At 34.1% G+C, this 21358-nt stretch overlaps 1 protein-coding gene across 2 annotated transcripts in view; it reads left to right on the top strand.

Annotated features, from left to right (window-relative positions):
- Positions 1-21358, top strand: part of STXBP5 (syntaxin binding protein 5) — a 166184-nt gene that overhangs the window by 56501 nt on the left and 88325 nt on the right. For both annotated transcript variants that reach the window (XM_007196903.2, XM_007196901.2), the window contains exons 7-9: positions 337-420; positions 10010-10133; positions 20568-20646. In XM_007196903.2, coding sequence (XP_007196965.2) covers positions 337-420; positions 10010-10133; positions 20568-20646 — 287 coding nt within the window. The remainder of the gene's footprint in view (positions 1-336; positions 421-10009; positions 10134-20567; positions 20647-21358) is intronic.

The following is a 21358-nucleotide window of genomic DNA, read 5'->3' as shown; positions in this document are numbered from 1 at the left end:
AACTTTAAAGCGCATGAAAATGTTAATTTTTATTAGTAACCTATATTAATTAATGAAAGTATACCATCTGGACTTCAAAATGGTACTGTTTTCATTTTCAATAATCAGTTGTATGATATATGTTGAATCCCTAATGATCAAAGGCATATAAATATGCAATGCAGTATTCCCATATGTCATCCATGTGATTAGTAATTAGCAATGCAGATGTTTAATTATATTGTAATTTCATACCTGAAGCATATGAATGATAATAATTATCTTTATCGTCAGCAAATAAATGTTTCATATGATTTATGTCATTCCTAGGTAATGTGGCATTTTCTTTTATTACAGCTTTTGATTGGCTTTGAATCTGGAACAGTAGTGTTATGGGACCTCAAATCAAAGAAAGCAGACTACAGATACACCTACGACGAGGTAATAACATTATTTTTGCTAATCAAAAGCTGTTGTCATTTCTCTAGCTCTGAACGGCTTCTCTAAGAACTTAATTAGTGATTTTTTTAGGCAACCTTTTTAATTGCAATAACGCACAGTTTTTGCATATATATGAAATAATATATTAAAATAGGTCAAAAGATAGAAAAAAAAACTCTGCAACTCCTGTCATTTGGCCATCCAGTTCCCTTACCTCACATCCCAATGTTAGTTTCTCATGTATTCTTCCAGAGATATTTTCTGCATTTACAAACAAATTAATAAATGTATGCTATTTTAAAATTTTATACAAGTGATAGTATACTGTAAATATTTATAGTTTGCTTGCTTTAGGATCCATATAAAGACTGTGATTGATTGATTTTTTTTTAAAAAAAAAGGTGTCTTTTTTTGCCCTCAGATTTCCTATAAATTGGATGGTTTACTGAGGCATGATCATATTTAGTTTAATTTTTTTCATTTTTAGCAAGACCATTTCATAGATGATGCTGATGTTCTTCTACCAGGTTGAATATTAGTGTCTGTTTGTGATATTAGCAGCCAGTGATGTTCAAGGCCTAGATCTATTAGTGCGTAGTTGTTGCAAAATAGGGAAGTTCTAATTTTATAATTCCTTCTCTATCTATTATCTGGGACACTTCAGTAAAGAGAAACTTCTTGTCTACTCTTCTGGTTATATAGTAGGACAGTTCAGATAGGAAAGGCAGGATAAATGCTTGATTCTTTCTTTTTATTTCAGTATTTACTCTAAAGGGGTTGTTCTCTAGTAATCTTAATGATGGGTAATTTGTTCTTGTTTTCTGTTTCACTATGTACTCAAAGATTTAAACATATTTCATATGCTTTAGTACACTGAAGTTATTATCCTTATTGATTTTCAAATTGTCCTTTCTTTGGTCAGTGAATCTCTTCCAGTTGTTTCCCGAGTCCTCTGGTGATAATACTCTTGGATAGCTTCCTTGCCATCTGTTATAACAAAGTATACCTATTAATCTTGTATATTTCTGTCCCAAATTTAGAATATCTTTTTCCATGAAACTGGCTTCTTTCAGTGTGAAATGGTATCTGGTGACCATAATTTGGGTACCAGGAGTGTTCACAATTTCCAATTTAGTGAATAGATCTAGGAAATGTGTAAGTGGTTTTGTTTGTTTGTTTTTGAGAAATATGTCATGTGTTCATATTGATGCTTTCAGTTACTCAAGCAGACTACCTTGAGCAACTGTAGCAATACTTGGAATACTTCGTAAATGTCTTCGTATTATCTTTGTAAGCTTGACTTAAAGAATTTCCTTTGCTTTCATAGCTGTATACTTTTTGTATTTAAAGCTTTTTAGTTAGTAAGTATTCTGTGGTTCACCAATCAAGATCTTGAAGTTATTTTAAAAGAATATTTTTAATAAAGAGTTCTTGTCATTTCTCTGGAAGCTTTGGCCTGTAGAGCTGTTTCCTATGTCAAAATGAAAGCACATTTTTAAAATTGACTTTTTTTTGTTTTGCTTTTGTCATTTAAATAGTTATCTTGGCTTTAGCCACTATGGAGTCACAGGGAATTTACCATCTCACCTTAAATACACTGGAAAAATACATGAAAGAACCGTTTTTAGAAATTAGCAGGTAGTGTAGAACAGGGATTCCTTAGAGAGGGGAAGCAAGGTGAGCCCTTCAATTGCCTTAGCTTATGGCCTGGAGAGATCTTCCAGGTCTCAGCCCATGAAAGGGAAAGGGGGGAACCTAGGTTAATAAGCCCAACAGTCTCCCTGAGTTGAGGAGACAGAGTTGGGAAATTGGGGAAGATATCCATAGCTTATAAGACAAGGTAACAGAGAGTAGAGAACTGCCTAGAGATAGTTTTAAAAGTTCGCAAGGAGCCCTTCACCCTGCGTCTTCAGCTGAATACTGATTACTGCATGAGTGTGAGGCTTGGAAAAGATCCACTGGAAAGGAGTAGGTAGAACAATTCTCATAGCACACAGAGGACTGAGAATAGTTCACATTCCCAGCAGAATGGAGAAAGCTTGTAGTGGACAGGGTATCAGGAAGAGTACTCAGAAAGGTACTGCCTCAGTAGTGGGGCCAAACTAGCCCTGCATTACAGACTGGCTCAGCTAGCCTAACGGAGCTTAAAAGCAAGCCTTAAAAAGTCTAAGCTGTTTCCAAGCAGTATTTTTAACTGCATCCCAGAAAAAAAGGCTCAAAAATCTTTAAAAGTGTATAACAACCCATCATAAATTTCACAATGATTAGCATCCAGATAAAAATCTATGAGGCATGCAAAGAAGCAGGAAATATAATGCAAAAGGAGAATAAAATGCAGTCAGTAGAAACAGACTCAGAAATGATACTGATGGTGTAATTAGTAGACAAGGATACTAAAACAAATATTAAACAGACTCCATATGCTCTAAAAGGTAAATGAAAGCATGAAAATGTTGAGGAAAGACATGCAAGACTTCAGAAACACAAGTGTAATTTCTAGAGATGAAAAATGTCTAAGATGAAAAATTTTCTCTGGATGGGTTTACCAGAAGATTTGATATTGCAGAAGAAAAGCTTGATTAACTTGAAGACACATAGCAGTAGAAATTACTCAATATGAAAGATGAGCAAAGAATGAGCAGAACATCAGTGAACTGTGGTACAACTTCAAGAAGACTAATATATGTGTAGTAGGAGTCTCAGAAGGGAGCATGTGGACAGAAAACATATTTGAAGAACTAATGACCCAAAGTTTCCCAAATTTGATGAAGACTTTAAACCCTATAAACTTCTAGAATATACAGATATCTTAGAAGTTCAATGAACTCAAAGCAGAAGAAACATGAAGAAAACTACACAAAAGCACGTCATATTTCAGTTGCTTAAAAGTAGAACCTAGTGATACAGAAAATCTTAAAAGCAACCAGAGGGTGGGGAGGTGGAGGACAATTAAATACATTAAATACCGAAGAGCAGAGATTAAAATGATAGCAGATGGTTTCCTTAGAAACAACGCAAGCCAGAACACAGTTGAATGATACCTTTACAGTTCTGAAAGAAAAAAATTGTCAACCTAGAATTATATCCAGCAAAAATATCTTTTCAAAAACAAAGGTAAAATAAACACTTTTACACACATAAAAACTCAAAGAATTCATCATTTGCAGATTTTCACTACAAGACATGTTAAAAGAAGTCCTTCATGCAGAAGGTAAATGATATGAGATGGAAATTTGGATCTACTCAAAGGAATGAAGGATACCACAATGGCAGATATGTAGGTAGATATAAAAGCCTTTTTTTTTAAGGGATAATTAATTATTCAAACCAAACGTAATAAAAATGTATTGTAGGGTTTATGACATACATAGAACTAAAATACAGATAATAACAACACAAAGGTCAGGAGACCGAATATTGTTGGTTAATAAGGAATAATCGGGTTATTTTACTGTACCTAAAGTGATGTAATATTACTTGAAAGTGGATTCTGATAAGGTAAAGACATATATTGCAAATTCTAAAGGGAACATCAAAGCAACAACAACAATAACCCAGATAAGTAAGCCAAAAAGGAAATAAAATGAATTAAAAATTTTTTTCAATCCAAAGGAAGGCAGAAGAAAAGGAAAAAGGAAGCAAAGAATAGATGGGAGAAACAGGAAAAAAAATAGCAAGATGATAGATTTAAATGCAACTATATCAACGATCATATTAAATGTAAATGGTTTGAATACCCCAGTTAAAAGGCAGAGATAGTCAAATTGGATTAAAAAGCAAGATCCAACTATATGCTATCTGTAAGAAACCCACTTTAAATATAAAGACACAGATGTTTTAGGAAACAGTAATGTTAGCACTAATGAAAAGACAGCTGAAATGGCTGTATCAGCATTCGCAAAGTAGGTATCAGAGCACTCCACTTAACTACAAAATACACATTCTTTTCAAATATACACAGAACATTCATCAAGACAGACCATATTTTGCACCATAAAATCAGTTTTTTTTAATTTTTAAAGATTGAAATGATAAAAAATGTTCTCTCACTCTAATGGAATTAAATTAGAAATCAATAATAAAAAGGTAGGTGAAAAATCTATGAATATTTGAAAGTAAGCAGTATAACTTTTAAATGACCCATGGGTCAAAGAAGAAATAAAAGGGAAATGAGGAAGTATTTTGAACTGAAAAAAATATAAAAATATGACACTGAGTCTATGAAATGCTGCTAAAGCATTCACTATAGCATTGAATGCTTGTATTAGGAAGCAAGAAAAGTCTCAAATCAATGGCCTCAGCTTCCTCCACAAGAAACAAGAAGAGCAAGTTAAATCCAGAGTAAGCTGAAGAATTGAAATAATAAAGAACAAAAATTAATGAAATAAATAACAGGAAAAAATTAAATCTTTATTTTATGAAGATCAGGAAAATTGATAAACAGCCAGAGGGATAAGAAAAAAGAGAAAAAGACACAAATTACCCATACCAGGTATGAGAAAGGGGATATCACTTTAATTTCTACAAGAATGCAAAGAGAGCATTAAGGATATATGTACAGCTTAAATTCAGCAACTTAGAAGAAATGGACAAATTCCTTCAGCGACAGCAAATTCCTTGAAAGTACCAAAGCTCACTCTAGAAGAAATAGTTAACCTGAGTGACTCTATATTTACTACAGAAATTGAATTTTTAATGTATATATTTCCCTCAAAGAAAATTCCAGGCTTAGAAGGCTCACTGGTGAATTTTAGCAAATAATGCCCATTATACCCAAATACTTCCCAAAAATATAAGAGGAGGACACACTTGCCAACTCATCCTGTGAAAACAGCATTATCTTCATACCAACCAGACAAAGAAATTACAAGAAAACTACAGACTAATGAACAGAGATGCAAAATCATAAAACTTAGTAAATATTAATACACAGTTGATCCTTGAACAGTGCTGGTTAGGGGCACCAACCTGCCGCCAGGTTGAAACTCCACATATAACTTAGAGTCAGCCCTCCATATACTCCATTCCTCCATATCCATGGTTCCACAAGCGTGGATTCAACCAACCACATATTTTGCAGCATTGTAATATTTACTATTAGAAGTCTGCATATAAGTGGACCTGCACGATTCAAACCCATGTTGTTCAAAGGTCAACTACACAGTATACATATACTTACACTCTACTTACATAGTATATACATTACTGTAGCATAAAGTTTACTATACTATATATACATTATTGATATTTATATGTTTACATATATATGTACTTGGGTAGCACATATGTAGTATTACAGGTAATGGTATTAGACTATTAGGAAAAAAGAAGTCTTTTATCAAGTTGTATTTGTACTTTAAACATTGCAGAAATAATGGAAAAAGTTGTGCATGTTTGTTGCATTTAAAAGTTCACATTTGGTTATTTCTTTTTGTAGGGTATTTTCTGTTACTTGTTTCTGTTATCCAAAAAATTATGAGTTATTGGTCCTTGTAATTAGCTAGTATTTATTTTTGGAATGCTTAATAATTTAATATCTTAAAAATTAAAAGTACTTTTAAACAAGGATGTATATTGTTTTCTTTAGCAAAGTAGAAATATTAGTTCTCTCTATATAATATATACTTATGTATATGTTACACATTTTTATATATGATAAGATTAGAATGTTTTTATTTATAAGTTCCAGATAACACTAAACCTCTCTTGTATTTCTTTTATCACTTTTAAAAATATATATTTAAATAGCTTTGTGTATAGCTTCTTAACACTACTTATATTTTACAGAAATAATTTCATCTATTAAGGCGACTAAGAAATTGCTTATTTTAATTTTTTTTAACAAATAAATTTATTTATTTATTTATGGCTGTGTTGGGTCTTCATTGCTGTGTGCGGGCTTTCTCTAGTTGCAATGAGCAGGGGCTATTCTTTGTTGCAGTGCGTGGGCTTCTCATTGCAGTGGCTTCTCTTGTTGCGGAGCACAGGCTCTAGGTGTGCAGGCTTCAGTAGTTGTGGCATGCAGGCTCAGTAGTTGTGGCTCACAGGCTCTAGAGCGCAGGCTCAGTAGTTGTGGTGCATGGACTTAGTTGCTCTGCAGCGTGTGGGATCTTCCCGGACCAGGGATTGAACTCATGTCCCCTGCATTGGCAGGTGGATTCTTAACCACTGCACCATCAGGGAAGTCCCAGAAATTGCTTATTCTAACATTGAGTTTATGGAATGTCATGTGTATATTTTGGAATAAGTTTATTACTGTTTTAAGATTTTATATAGAATTTTGTTAGAGATACTTTGACCCTAAAACATTGTATTAAATATTGGCATTTAAAAATACAACTGAGGGACTTCCCTGGTGGCACGGTGGTTAAGAATCTGCCTGCCAATGCAGGGGACACGAGTTCGAGCCCTGGTCTGGGAAGATCCCACATGCCGCGGAGCAACTAAGCCCGTGTGCCACAACTACTGAGCCTCAGCTCTAGAGCCTGTGAGCCACAATTACTGAGCTCCACGTGCCACAGCTACTGAAGCCCTTGTGCCTATAGCCCATGCTCCACAACAAAGAGAAGCCATCACAATGAGAAGCCCATGCACCACAATGAAGAGTAGCCCCTGTTGCCGCAACTAGAGAGAAAGCCCATGTGCAGCAACAAAGACCCAGCACAGCCAAAAATAAAAATAAATAAATAAATAAAAATACAGCTGATTGTCTATCATCATTTAAATTTTAAAATGTGATCCATAAACATTAAATTATTTTATTTAACTTAAATTTATAAGCATATGAGGAACCCAAATAAATGGACATTGAATGATGATACTAAATGATGGCTTTGTATGTAAGGGAAACTCTTAACTTCCAGTTACATGGTTTTTGTGCTGCACTCGGCAGTTCAAGACATTCTAGTAGGATAGCTTCTAGAGTCTATTGACCATTAAGAACAAGAAGTGTATCAACTTGAATAGAAAAGAAGTAATTTAAAGAGAACGTAGGAGAGTCATTTTTAAAATTTTTTTACAGACAAAATTTAAATAATATCAGAACAAAAAATTGAAGGGTAACAAACTTTGGTCATATAAAAATATTTTTCATGAACATTGGGGTGCATGTATCTTTTCGAATTAATGTTTTTGTTTTTTTCGGATATATACCCAGGAGTGGAATTGCTGGATCATATGGTAACTCTGTTTTTAGGTTTTTGAGAAACCTCCATACTGTTTTTCACAGTGGCTGCACCAATTTACATTCCCACCGACAGTGTATGAAGGTTCCCTTTTCTCCACATCCTCGCCAACATTTGTTATTTGTGTTCTTTTGATGATAGCCATTCTGACAGGTGTGAGGTGATACCTCATTGTAGTTTTGATTTGCGTTTCCTTGATGATTAACGATGTTGAGCATCTTTTCATGTGCCTGTTGGCAATCTCCATTTCCTCTATGGAAGAATGTCTATTCAGTTCTTCTGCCCATTTTTTAATTGGGTTGTTTGTTTCTTTGATGTTGAGTTGTATGAGCTGTTTAAATATGTGGGATATTAATCCCTTACCAGTCATATCATTTGCAGATATTTTTCTCGCATTCAGTAGGTTGTCTTTTCATTTTGTTGATGGTTTCCTTTGCTGTGGAAAAACCTTAAGTTGAATTAGGTCCCATTTGTGTATTTTTGCTTTTATTTCCTTTACTTTAGGAGACTGATCCAAACAAAATATTGCTGCAGTTCATGTCGAAGAGTATTATGATTATGTTTTCCTCGAGGAGTTTTATAGTATCTATAGTATCCAGTCTTTCATTTAGATCTTTAATCCATTTTGAATTTATTTTTGTATATGGTGTTAGAGAATGTTCTAATTTCATTCTTTTATTGGGTTGGCCAAACTATACGTGTAGCTGTCTGGTTTTCCCAGCATCACTTACTGAAGAGACTGTCTTTTCTCCATTGTACATTCTTGCCTCCTTTTTCATAGATTAATCGACTATAAGTGCATGGATTTATTTCTAGGTTCTCTATCCAGTTTCATTGAGCTATGTGTCTGTTTTGTGCCAGTACCATACTGTTTCGATGACTGTAGCTTTGTAGTATAGTCTGAAGTCAGGGAGTCTGATTCCTCCAGCTCTGTTCTTCTTTCTCAAGATCATTTTGGCTATTCAAGGTCTTCTGTGTTTCCATATAAATTTTAAAATTATTTGTTCTAGTTCTATGAAAAATGCCATTGGTATTTTGATAGGGATTGCATCGAATCTGTAGATTGTCTTGTGTAGTATGGTCATTTTAACAATATTGATTCCTCCAGTTCAAGAACACAGTATATCTTTTTATTTGTTTGTGTCATCTTCAATTTCTTTCATCAGCATCTTATAGTTTTCGTAATACAGATGTTTTGCCTCCTTAGGTAGGTTTATTCCTAGGTATTTTATTCTTTTTGATATAATGGTAAATGGGATTGTTTCCTTAAAAGATACATGCACCCCAATGTTCATAGCAATTGCAAAGATATGGAAGCAACCAAAGTGCCCATCAACAAATGAATGGATAAAGAAAATATGGTGTATATATACAATGGAATACTACTCAGCCATAAAAAAGAATGGAATTTTGTCATTTGCAGCAACATGGATAGACTTTGAGGGCATTATGCTAGGTGAAATGAGTCAGACAGAGAAAGACAAATACTGTATGATATCACTTATATGTGGAATCTAAAAGATACAGCAAACTAGTGAATATAACAAATAAGAAGCAGACTCAAAGATAGTAGAGAACAAACTACTGGTTACCAGTGGGGAGGTGGGGGAGGGGCAATCTAGGGATCAGGGAGTGGGAGGCATAAACTGTTGGGTGTAAGATAGGCTGAAGGATGTATTGTATAACGTTGTACAACACAGAGAATATAGCCAATATTTTGTAATAACTGTGAATGGAAAGTAACCTTTAAAAATTTTATAAAAATTTTAAATTTTTTAAATAAATAAATGAATAAATTTTAAATAAATAAATTTAAAAGTTTAAAACGTAAAAAATATTTTTCAGATAGTTTTTAAGTGGCTCAGACATATAAAATAAATTTCAGATTTTAAAAGTCACCTTAATAATTACTGTGAGAAATGGGTAACCCATCTTAAAGCTCACTCTGAGGTATTTTTAATTGACCTTAATTCCAAATGTACATTTTTGTCTAAAAATTCTAAAATTTTAGTTAATTTCTAAAATTTGTTCTCATCTGTCAATGCAACTAGTTTTTCCAATGGAATATTGATTATAATTGCTTGGTAATTTATGTTTAGTTATTGTTTATTCTAAGAAACTGTAAGAATACATTTTGTTTTCCTGAACTTGTCAATAATACATATATCACTATCATATTATCCCTATGCTCACTTAAGGAGTAAATAAAGTAAAAAACATTAAAATAGTGTCAGAACCAAATTAAACCTCATAATGACAGGAGGACTAAGTTATGGAAATTTAACATTATTGACATTAGCTTGGGAAATAAGCAAAAGTTTAAAATGAAAAATTAATTATGAATAACTTGGTGTTTAAATAAAATTTTGATTTTAAAAATGGAATTCTTTACCCCTCTTCTATAGGCTATCCACTCTGTTGCTTGGCATCATGAAGGAAAACAATTTATCTGCAGTCATTCAGATGGCACTTTGACTATCTGGAATGTGAGATCCCCTGCTAAGCCTGTACAGACGATAACTCCACATGGTAAGAATGTATCCCTTTTAAATACTACCTAAATTGTGATGGACAGTAAACTGTTTTGAGTTTGCATTTGGATTGGTTTGTTTGTTTTTGATGATAAGGATGGGTTTTCTTTCGTTTTGAATTTTAAATATTTATACATATAGAAATAATTTGTAACAACCAGGTAAATAAAATCTCAAATAACTATATTTGCGGTTGGAATTGGAAATATGAGCTTTGAGAAAATGAAGTTATGTAATCTTCTGAGTATTCTTTTCTCCAGTAGTCCAAAAAGTAGATAATTTTGTGAGTGATATAGGACTTACTTTAAACTGTTGTCATCTTAAAGTTATCAGTTGCAAGTTGCTAATGTATATATAATATGTACTGAAACACTTGGAACTCTAAGAAGGTGATTTTGTACATTAAAGTATTGTTTTCAGAGTCCCCAAAATGACCCCAAGTTTGAATCACTAGGAAGACTCATAGGACTCAGCAAAAGGATGCAAAGCAAAATCAGCACAGGGAAAAGGCACATGGGGTGAAGTCTGGAGGAAGCCAGGTTCAAGCTTCCAACAGTCTTCTCCCAGTGGAGTCACACAGGACGTGCTTAATTCCTCTAGCAATGAGTTATTACCACATGTGTGAAACGTTATCTACCAGTGAAGCTCACCTGAGCCCAGAAGTCCATAGTTTGTATTGATGTCAGTCCACAGGTACCCTCTGCTTTAGCATGTACCAAAATTTTAGATGCTCAGAAGGAAAGCAGAGATTGGTCATAAACCATATTGTTTGTATAGTTAATATAGCATAGTGTGCCACCCTTATCAGTCTTGGAATGGTGGAAGCTGTCTTGAAAGCCAAGTTACCAGTTGCCAACCAAGAGAGCTAATCTTGCAAGCTGACCTTTCTAGGGATAGTGGTCTCAAGCCTGCTTTGTTAACTTTTTTCTGTACAAGTAATATATACAGAACCTCCATGAAGGTTTTATTAGGGTGCTTATGAACACATTATGAAGACCTTGTTTGAATTTTGGATGAGGCCTAGGAATTTGTATTTCTTTATTAAATCTGCATTCTCCCAATTCTACCCTAAGAGATTCTTAACCAGCAAATTTAGGGAAATGAACTGTTTTTTAAATTGGTAGCATACTAAAAGAGTACTTTTGTAGTTATTGCTAATGTTTCATTGTTTGCTTTAAAATATGAATGCCCACTTTTTTAAAAAAAATTGGTACATTCTGAATTATTACAATGTAGAATATAAACAATCAAATTAAAAACTTATCTTTCTGTAGCAATATGCATTTTTAGACTTGTTTTCTGGTAAAAATAACAATTCTTTTAGCCACATATTGTAATATATTTTACCACTGCTTTTTGGTAGTAGTCATCTTCTGGAAAAGCACTTATTTTAAATTTGCTACAGGTCTATTTATGTGTGCCTCCAGGATAGCCCTTTTGATAGTAGGTTCCAGTTTCCCTAATGTATGTTTGTTCTTCCTTCTGTTAGTGCCTAAGTCCCTAATCTTTGTGGTACTCCTGAGTATTCCCATACATTTTAGCATCTCCCAACCCCACTGGAACCTAGGAATTCAGAAAACCAAAACAGTAGATGAGTAGTTTCAAGACCTTTAATTTCAAATCCAGAAGGAAATAAAAATAACATTGAAGATGGTAGAAATATGTAATATTGGTTTTAAAGTTTTAAGTTTATCTAAGTTTTTATCTTTTTTTGTAAGTCTAGTACAAAGAGGTTTTTTTCTTTCAGACCATTTGAGAGTAAGTTTTCAACATATTGCCCAGTCATCCCGAAATATTTCAGTATTTGTTTCTTACAAAGACATTCTCTTATATCACCAAGTTTTGCCATTTATCAAAAGGGTCTATCTGCAGGATAGATTTAGTTGTCATGTTTCTTTAGTCTCATTCAAACTGGAACTGTTCTTGAGCCTTTTCTTGACTTTCCTAACTGATAAATTTTGAACATTACAAGTCAGTTATTTTATAGAATGTGTCTCCATTTGGTTTTGTCTGATGTTTTTTCATGTTTAGATTCACGTTGTACATTTTCAGCAGGAATATCCCAAAAGGATTGATGTGTTCTTTTTGCAGCCTCAGGTGGAGCTTATGTTTGATTTGTCCTAGTGATGTCTCATACTCTGATCCCTTGATTAAGCTTCTGTCTACTAGGTCTCTCCATTATAACGTTATTTTTTCCTTTTGAAATTAATAAGTGTTTTTGATTTGTTCCTTTAATCAATAAGTGTTTTGATTTGAAGGAAATATTTGAGACTCTGTAAACATACCGTTCCTCATCAAATTTTTACCCTCTGGTTTTAGTATCTGTTGTTGTTTCTTGGATGGATTACTTATTGGTTACCAAATGGTGATTTTCTATTTAATCTTGATACTTTTTTTTATACTAAAAACTTAAGACCTTGAGAGCAGACTTTTAGAAGTAGCATAAATAGATTTCTACAGGGTTTGTAATATCTTAGCAAAAAAGGGTAACTAGTTAAAATTACTTTTTTCAAACAAGACAAAGAATATTTGATATAATAAGTTTTTTTCAAAATTAGAATCCAAACAAAATGTAAAAGTACATTTTTTGCTGTGGCAGATGTTAGGAAGTTGGATGGCATTTGTTGGCACAGTATAGCAGCCTAAAAATGTAGATCATCAGAAGTACTGTTTCTTTATACAATATGAATTATTTTCAGCAACAGTCATGTGGTAGATACCTGCCAAAGTTAAATTTATGCTGATAGTTGAGTTCAGTGGCAAAACTAAGTGCATTTTTATACATTAAAGCACAAAAATGTGTTTTTCATACAGTAACAAGGTATCACATATTCCATATATACATATACCATATTTGTGGTGTGCAGTTTTTGGTATACTAAATATCTGCTTTGATGGATTGAAATTTAGGGCTTTTTTTCATTACTATCTTGTGTTGTGGTTTCTTGCTCTTACTTTCTAACAGTTACGGTAAATCTTGGGTTTTTTTCATATCTAAACCATGTAAGGTAGTGGTTAAGTATATCTTATTCTTAAAAAAATTAATAAGCGTTACCTTGATAATTTTTTTTAAATTTTTTATTTATTTATTTATTTATGGCTGTGTTGGGTCTTCGTTTCTGTGCGAGGGCTTTCTCCAGTTGCGGCAAGTGGGGGCCACTCTTCATCGCGGTGCGCGCGCGGGCCTCTCACTGTCGGCGGCCTCTCTTGTTGCGGAGCACAGGCTCCAGACGCGCAGGCTCAGTAGTCGTGGCTCATGGGCCTAGTTGCTCCGCGGCATGTGGGATCTTCCCAGACCAGGGCGCGAACCCGTGTCCCCTGCATTGGCAGGCGGATTCTCAACCACTGCGCCACCAGGGAAGCCCTACCTTGATAATTGATTGGAACTGACTGTACTTTTATTTATTCATTGAACAAATATTGGTTCTACTATGTGATAGGCACCATTCTACACCTTGGAACAAATAAGCAAAATGTAAGTGAAAGTACCTGGAAACTGACATGCTATATACATATGTGATTATAGTAAATATAAATTTGGATATCTTATTTACTTGGTAGGATAGGACCAAAAGATTTTTAGATTAGTTTTCCCCAAAATGTATTTCACGATGCTAATTTTTCCTATGTTAATGAGTTATTTGGTGAAAAGGTATTTTATGATCAAAGAAGTTTTAGAAATACTGAATTAAAATTGAACATTTTCTTCACTACAAGACTTCTTAATCTTTAACGTACACTATGAATTTCTAAGAGGGAAGGTACGTATACACATGTATACATACATTTATACGATTGACCCTTGAAAAGCACAGGGTGTTGAGGTGCTCACCGCTGCCTAGCAGAAAATCTTCATATGACCTAAAGTCAGCCCTTGGTGTCTGTGGTTCTACATCTGTAGTAGTCTAGTATTTACTACTGAAAAAAATTTGCACATAAGTGGGCCCATGCAGCTCAAACACATGTTCAAGGATCAACTGTATATTTATTATTTATGTTGGTTTATATATTAATTTATTTTATGTAGCTTTTCCCAAACTTATTTGACTTTAGCATCTTTTGTTCACAGAACATCTTGTGGTTGTCTAGGGTTCTGTGGAATACACTTTGAGAAATGATGGCCTGGTGCTTGAATTATAATTTAATTATAAGACAGTTCCCCAGATTTGGTAGCTATGTTCAGTTTACCCTCTGGTGGCATCATTCATTGCTAAAGCTGTTTGATAGTGGACTCTTATTCTGTGGGGCATAGCAGTTATCTAGATAATGATGATAAAATGGCCAAGAAAGGAGAATAATTTGAATTCATTTAAGGTAATTTTCTGATATAAAGTTGTATAATTTTATGCGTATCAAGATGGTTGATAGTCATATTTTTTCAGAAAGTCTCTATTTGGGTGTCTGAAATTACTCAACAGATGATTTTTGACCAAAACAAACAAAAAGTGATATCTCCCTTTAATCTAGTTTTTATGAATATCAAAGAACATTTCCCTGGCAGTCAATCTGGAATGTAATTCTAGCTCTGCTGTCTGTGAAATACTTTGTAGAGATAATTACTGTTTTCTGGGACTTCGTTTCATCGTATGTAAAATGAAAGGATTGAACAAGGTGATTTTTAAGGTGTAAAGTTTTATGATTGTGTGGAAATTAAGCAGGATTTGTACCATCTATTGACACTGCAAAGTCATTTCATCTTGGTGGGCTGTAAATTCTGTATGTCTGTATGGTAAGCCTAGTGGGTAAGCTCTACTTCCCTCTCTCTCTCTTTTGGCTTGTTTCTCTCCTATGGCAGATAGGCTTTCATTTTTTAGGAGGGAAGAACTTTGGTAGTCCTGGCATGGCTCAGGTACTTACCCTGAAGCAGTCATCATGGTTAAGTGATTTGCTGACCCAGAGCCCCAGAGGATCTCCCATGTAACCCTGGGTATGTGCATGTGATATGTTGCAGAGTGAGATTTTTCTGCTTTTGTCATGTTCACCAAAGTCAGATTATTCTCAGAGGAAATGGAGATGGTAGATAGTCAAAATCAATAGGTATCCATTACAGGAAATGACATTTTAAGATTTAGTTCTTGGAGCTTATTCATCAGTACAATCAATCCATTTATCAAAGAATAACCCAGGATTAGAGAACTTCTATTCTGTTAAGCGTTGCTGAAGGAAAGATAAATTCAAAGTTCACATAAGTAAAGGTAACTTAATGTAATATTTTAAGGATGTGACATATTAAAAATTTCTATTAATCTACTTTTAAGATTTACCTGAAGCATAAAACATTCAATAAGTAACAAATCCATACAGCAGTTCTTTAATGTAGTCCATTACAGAGTTTTCCCTAGTTCTTATATTTGGGTGTTATAAGATAGCGAAGAGCAGAGCAAGGTTATTTTAGTCAGAAGGTGCAAAGACATAATCAAAAGCAGGGTATTCTTGGAAAACTGCTAATAGTTTAATATGACCAATGTTTAAAATTCCTTTGGGCGAGTAGCAGGAAACTAAGACAGAATTGCATACAGAGGCAAAAATATACATTGTAGTATGCTAAAGAGTTTGGACTTCATGATGGAGACCTAGGAAATGATGTTATAGTGAGAAATATAAAATTTATATTTGGAAATACTGCTTTGATGGTATTGCATCAGATGATCTGGGAGCAGAAGAGGGAGGTCAATTAGGAAGCTGTTGTCAACAGTAAATAATGAAGATGTCAATTGTGACTGCTAATGAGAAGAAATGGACATACATAATAAAATTCTGGAATTAGAATCAATAGGACTTTGTTGATTGTGGCTGGGTAATTTGGGGGGATGGGAAGCAGGGCATAGTAAGAGACAAGAAGAAATCACATGTTACATGGAGGTTTATGTGATTTATTAAGTCGAGTTTTATATTTAACCAGATCTTTTCAATGATTTATCAAAGTAGTTCACAGGTAGTTGAAAGAGTAAGCACAAATTTTTCTACTGAGGTGGCATAGCAGTTAAGAAGTAAAATGACACTTAGTGGTGAAATCCAGTGATGCTCTAAATGTTTAGTTATATGTGCTTTATAAAATCTTAGCTAGTGCCTTATTACTTGATTTGATTTAGAAAATGGTTAGTCTAGGATTACAGATGAATAAACCTTTCAGGAACATAAGCAGTAATCAGTGGCATAATTTTAAAAACCTGAGTTGAAAAAAGATCAGAGTATGCAAATCAAAAAGACTCACTAATTTCCAAGCAAGATTAATTAATGAAAAATCACTATAAAAACTGTAACATTTTTAATTTATAGAGATAATGAAACTACTCTCTTAGCATCCTTGCATGGGGTGGACAAAAAGTTTATTTATAAAGAAGTAAAAATCAGACCGGCTTTAAACTTTAAGTTTAAATGCTGGACACAGTAGAGCAATACCAAAAGACTATTGAGCAAGACAAAAGTTAAGAATTTTGTACCTGGCCAGGTTTTATGTATCTGGTCTTCTTCAGAGCAAATATTTAAATTCCTGACTGAAAGGTCATTTATCTCTGAACAGATTGAAATAGAGGTTGAAATTCTTACTTTGTTCCTTGTACAACATGAGGGACTAGCTTTCAGATTTAAGCCTCCTTTTTTCCATACCTTTCTGATTTCCCCAATTCTCTCTCCCACCTCAAGAAACCAGTCTTCTCCCCTGGCAGTCCTTTCCTGTCCCTTGATCTGGTGTTCTACTTAACTCTATCACTAGTGACTTGTTGGTTCTTGTAAGTTAGGATGCCAGAGGTTCAAGATTCCGTTGTGTCATCATTTTCTGCATAAAGATGTGAAGAGATGTTTCCCTGGGATCTAAAGGCAGAATTAGATGTTCTAATACCAGTTGAATGGTGTGTATTTATAAAAATTTAATGTAATAAAAGTGCCATTTCATATCAGTGGGGGAAGCTCTGATGGTTCAGTAATAAGGCTGGCAGGTGCATACCTGTATCACAACTCGTCACATTGTACACTTTAAATACTTGCACTTTATTGTCTGGCAATTATAGCTCAATAGAGCTACACAAATAGTGCCGAAATTATTAAAGAAAAAATACCTTCCCTATATCAAAATATACTTCAGAAAATAAATGTAGTAAATGAAACGATAAAGCAATTACAAGAAAAAGCAAAAAAAAAAAAAAATTGTACTGATATTTGTGTGGGGAAGAACTTCCTAACCATGAAACCAAAGAGGCGGTGACAAAAAAGAATGATAGTTTTTTTTCATACACATACACATATGATGATACGGGATCGTAGCGTACCAGCCTCTTCTCCCTAAACGTTCCCCGGCATTAGCATCCCAGTCCCCTTTCCTGCCCCACCAGGTAAGCTATGTCAAAAACCTTACAGGTGTTCTTCCAAAATATATGCATTTCTAAAATCATATGTATTTACACACACATATACAAACATATGAGATTTTTTGGTCATTGTTTTACAAAAATAGAATAATATTAGTCTTTTTTGCATCTCACTTTTTTTTTTAACAAATTTATTTATTTATTTATTTATGGCTGTGTTGGGTCTTCGTTGCTGTGTGCGGGCTTTCTCTAGTTGCGGTGAGCGGGGGCTACTCTTCGTTGCGGTGCACGGGCTTCTCATTGTCGGGGCTTCTCTTGTTGAGGAGCACAGGCTCTAGGCACACAGGCTTCAGTAGTTGTGGCACGTGGGCTCAGTAGTTGTGGCTTGCAGGCTCTAGAGCTCAGGCTCAGTAGTTGTGGCACACAGGCTTAGTTGCTCCACGGCATGTGGGATCTTCCCGGACCAGGGCTCGAACCTGTGTCCCCTGCATTGGCAGGTGGATTCTCAACCACTGCGCCACCAGGGAAGCCCCCTCACTTTTCTTAATCCACTGTACTTGAGGAAAATCTCTCCATGTCATCTGGCATAGCCCTAATTCCTTCATTTTAATGGTAGTGTGTCAGCCAATTGTTTGTCTCACAGTTTTTCACAGTTTATTCAGCCATGCCAAATTGATGGGCATTAACTTTATTTTCAGTTTCTGATCACTACAGATTGTGCTGCCTTTACCTTTCTGTACGTATTCGATAGGAATTGGTCCTTTTGTTTCTGTGGAATAAATGCTTATGAGTAGAATTACTACTCCTCGAAATATACTAGTTTTACATATTTCTATTTTTCATAAATGTTCTCAAACTGCTTTTCAAAAAGACTGTATCCTTTGCATTTTTACCAGCCACGTATAAGTACCTCTCTTCCATTGTTCCTGCCAGCAGTGGTATTATAGCTCATTTTACTTTCTTTTTTTTTAACTTCCTGTTTGCCCAGAGTCTTAGAGTTGGCCAGAGATGAATGACTGGGGCCTTTTCCTTTCCTAGTTCTTTCCTGGGCATGCACACTGCCTTGCACATGTATACAGCCTTTTAGATCCCTAGAGTATGTCCAGTTCTTCAGGATTTTTTAAAAACTCCTGCCCAGGATCTTATTTGCCTCAACTAAAACCACAGCCTTAGGCAGCTGTGATATCGCCAGCAGATTGCTATTATTTCTGTGATGCCCTGGAGGCAGGGCTTTTTGTCTCCCGGAGCTGATGTCTGCTCTGTCAAGTGAAATCCCCACAATGCCTTGGGAGTAGAGTTTTTCAGGGAGCTGCAGACTGGGACAAAGTACTGACTGCCCTCTAGGGGATCTGGTTTTAATGCAACTGCAGATAAACTTCGGTCCTCTCTGTTGGCTGATGATGCTATTGCCTTTTCATGGTACTGGGCCACGGAGCCGGGGAACAAAGGGAATAGGAATAGCCCTTGTCAAAACATCCCAGTCCCCCTTGTCTTACCAAGGTTTGGTCATTTCCGTTGAGTAGATAATGTTAACGCTCATTTTGTGGCTTCAGTTAATTTGCAGAGTTCTGAAGTGATTAATTGTCTTGCTAGTATTTCAATTTTAGTAAGTGAGAGAGTTCAAGGAGGTCACACTTTGTCATTCTGGAAGTCAGTCTCCTTTTTTAGTTTTGTTAGCTGTTCATAGGCATTGAGCCCACCATGTGAACTTTAAGGTCATTTTGTCCACATCTAAGAAAAGCTGTTGGAATTCTAATTACATTAAATTTGTAAGTTAATTTTGGAAGAATTGCCATTTTAGGATTTTAAGTTTTCTTAAATAGAAACATGATTAAGACTGATAGACTTATTTAATCAATCACAAGTGACACTAGGGAGAGTATTTGCAACATATGGACACAATGTTAATGACCTTTGAATATTAAATTTATTTTTAAATATAAAGAAGATAACATACAAGCACGGGTAAAAGATATAAGTTATTTTTGAAAGAAGAAATACAGATGATCATAAAGCCTAAGAATTTTCCATTAGGGATTAAATCAATACAAATTAAAATGAGATACCCTTTCCACTTACCAAATCAGAAAAAAAAAAGGAGCACTGTTCAGGAAGCGTGTGGCAAAATACTCTCCTACACTTTCTTCTTCCTTTCTGGAATACAGTTCTACCTAAGTATCTCTTTTCTAGAAATTAATCCTAAAGAAAAATTATTAATTTATTCACTGATTAAATAGTTATTGAGTGTCCACTCTGTGCCAAACAATGTTTGTCACCATGGATGTATCAACAGAAAACACACACTTAAAAACCTTTGCTTTCATGGAATTTACATTCTTGTTGGTGAGGCAAACAACAAACAAAAGAAAATACAAACTACATTAGAATGAGCTAGTTACTATGGGTGAAAAAGCTGGGAGAGAGGATAAGAAGTGTTGGGATAGCGGTGTGTGTTTGGGATCTTCACAAATAATATAATAATGGTGAGACTGATTAATCCCTAAGAAATGGGAATAATGTGTTTTATTTTCTTTAATTTTTCTGAGTTGTTAATACAATGAACATGTAAAAATAGATAACAGAAATCAACCTTTTTAAAAATAATCAAAATTCTTTGACAGTATGAGTTTCTGACACATTTTATAGAGGTTGGTTTATTTTAGCAGTCTTCTGGACATTGCAATGGATGGATTTTACTTTAAGAGAATAAATGTAAATGAATTTATTAGCATAGGGATTTAATTTTGCAGCCTGTCACTCTGGGTAAAAATATGATTTAGTTTATTTTTCTCAAATAAGCTATTTTAAAACTTGAATTCATTGAGCAAGTTGAGACCCTATTTTGCTTATCTTCAATTAAGAACATTGGAAAGACTGAATTTCTCTTACTAGAATTTTATCACATAAATGTTGTTGACAAGTTATTTTATTTACTTTTTGGCACTGAATTTCAAACCATAAATTGATCATTTAAAATATCTTATTTTGTGTTAAATACTTCTTTCAAGACCACTTTAAAATGTTTCATGGTGGATTTCATTATATTTCATTTTATAAACTATCAATGTATAAGAGTTTAGAGTAACTTAGAATTTTAGAATTTAATGCAGGAAAATATATTTTAGGAAAACAGTTAAAGGATGGGAAGAAGCCAGAACCATGCAAGCCTATCCTCAAGGTGGAATTCAAAACGACCAGACCTGGGTAAGATTTTACTTCATTGACAGTATTCGTTGTATATAATTACTGAAGTAGCACTGATGGCTCTCTTATCATTTATTTTTGAAAGCCTACTTTAGAATGGTCTAACCCAGTCATAAATTTTATGCTTTCTTTATTTAACAAGATAACTAAAATGGATAATTTTCAGATAAAATATTTCATTGTGTTCTCTCTGTCTTTAGTAGTTTCACAATATATCTTGGAAAGTTTGAATTATTTTTCTTGTCCAACTTTATATGTTCTGTTAGCTTAGTCTTCAGTAGCAGTAGTGTTTATTCACTAGTGAAAATTGTGGAATAAGCAGTGAAGAAAAAAGATTTAAAATTTAACCTATTTATACAATATATGTTCATTATGAAAGTTATAAGTATTCTTCAAAAATTAAATCTTATTTTAAGAATATTTGACAATTCCAATAATAAGTACAGCTTCATATCAAAAGAAGATCATCAGTTATATTTGAAGAGACTGATTTACACTGTGAATTAGGTATAAGATTTATATGGTTTTTACAATTTACATATCTTACATATTTTTTTGTATATATCAAATGTTATATTTAAAAATATAATAAAGGAAAAAATTTTTTAAGGTTTCTTTGAAAATTCCACATCTCTTTAACCTCTGAAGGAGCCCCTTTATTTATGTTCTAGTTTCCTAGGAAAGGTGTATGGTTTTATTTACTAGAGCTATG

Source organism: Balaenoptera acutorostrata, chromosome 14 (assembly GCF_949987535.1).
Source record: "Balaenoptera acutorostrata chromosome 14, mBalAcu1.1, whole genome shotgun sequence".
Classification (NCBI taxonomy): domain Eukaryota; kingdom Metazoa; phylum Chordata; class Mammalia; order Artiodactyla; family Balaenopteridae; genus Balaenoptera; species Balaenoptera acutorostrata.
Note: the sequence above shows the minus strand (reverse complement) of the source record. Positions and strands in the feature narration are given on the sequence as shown.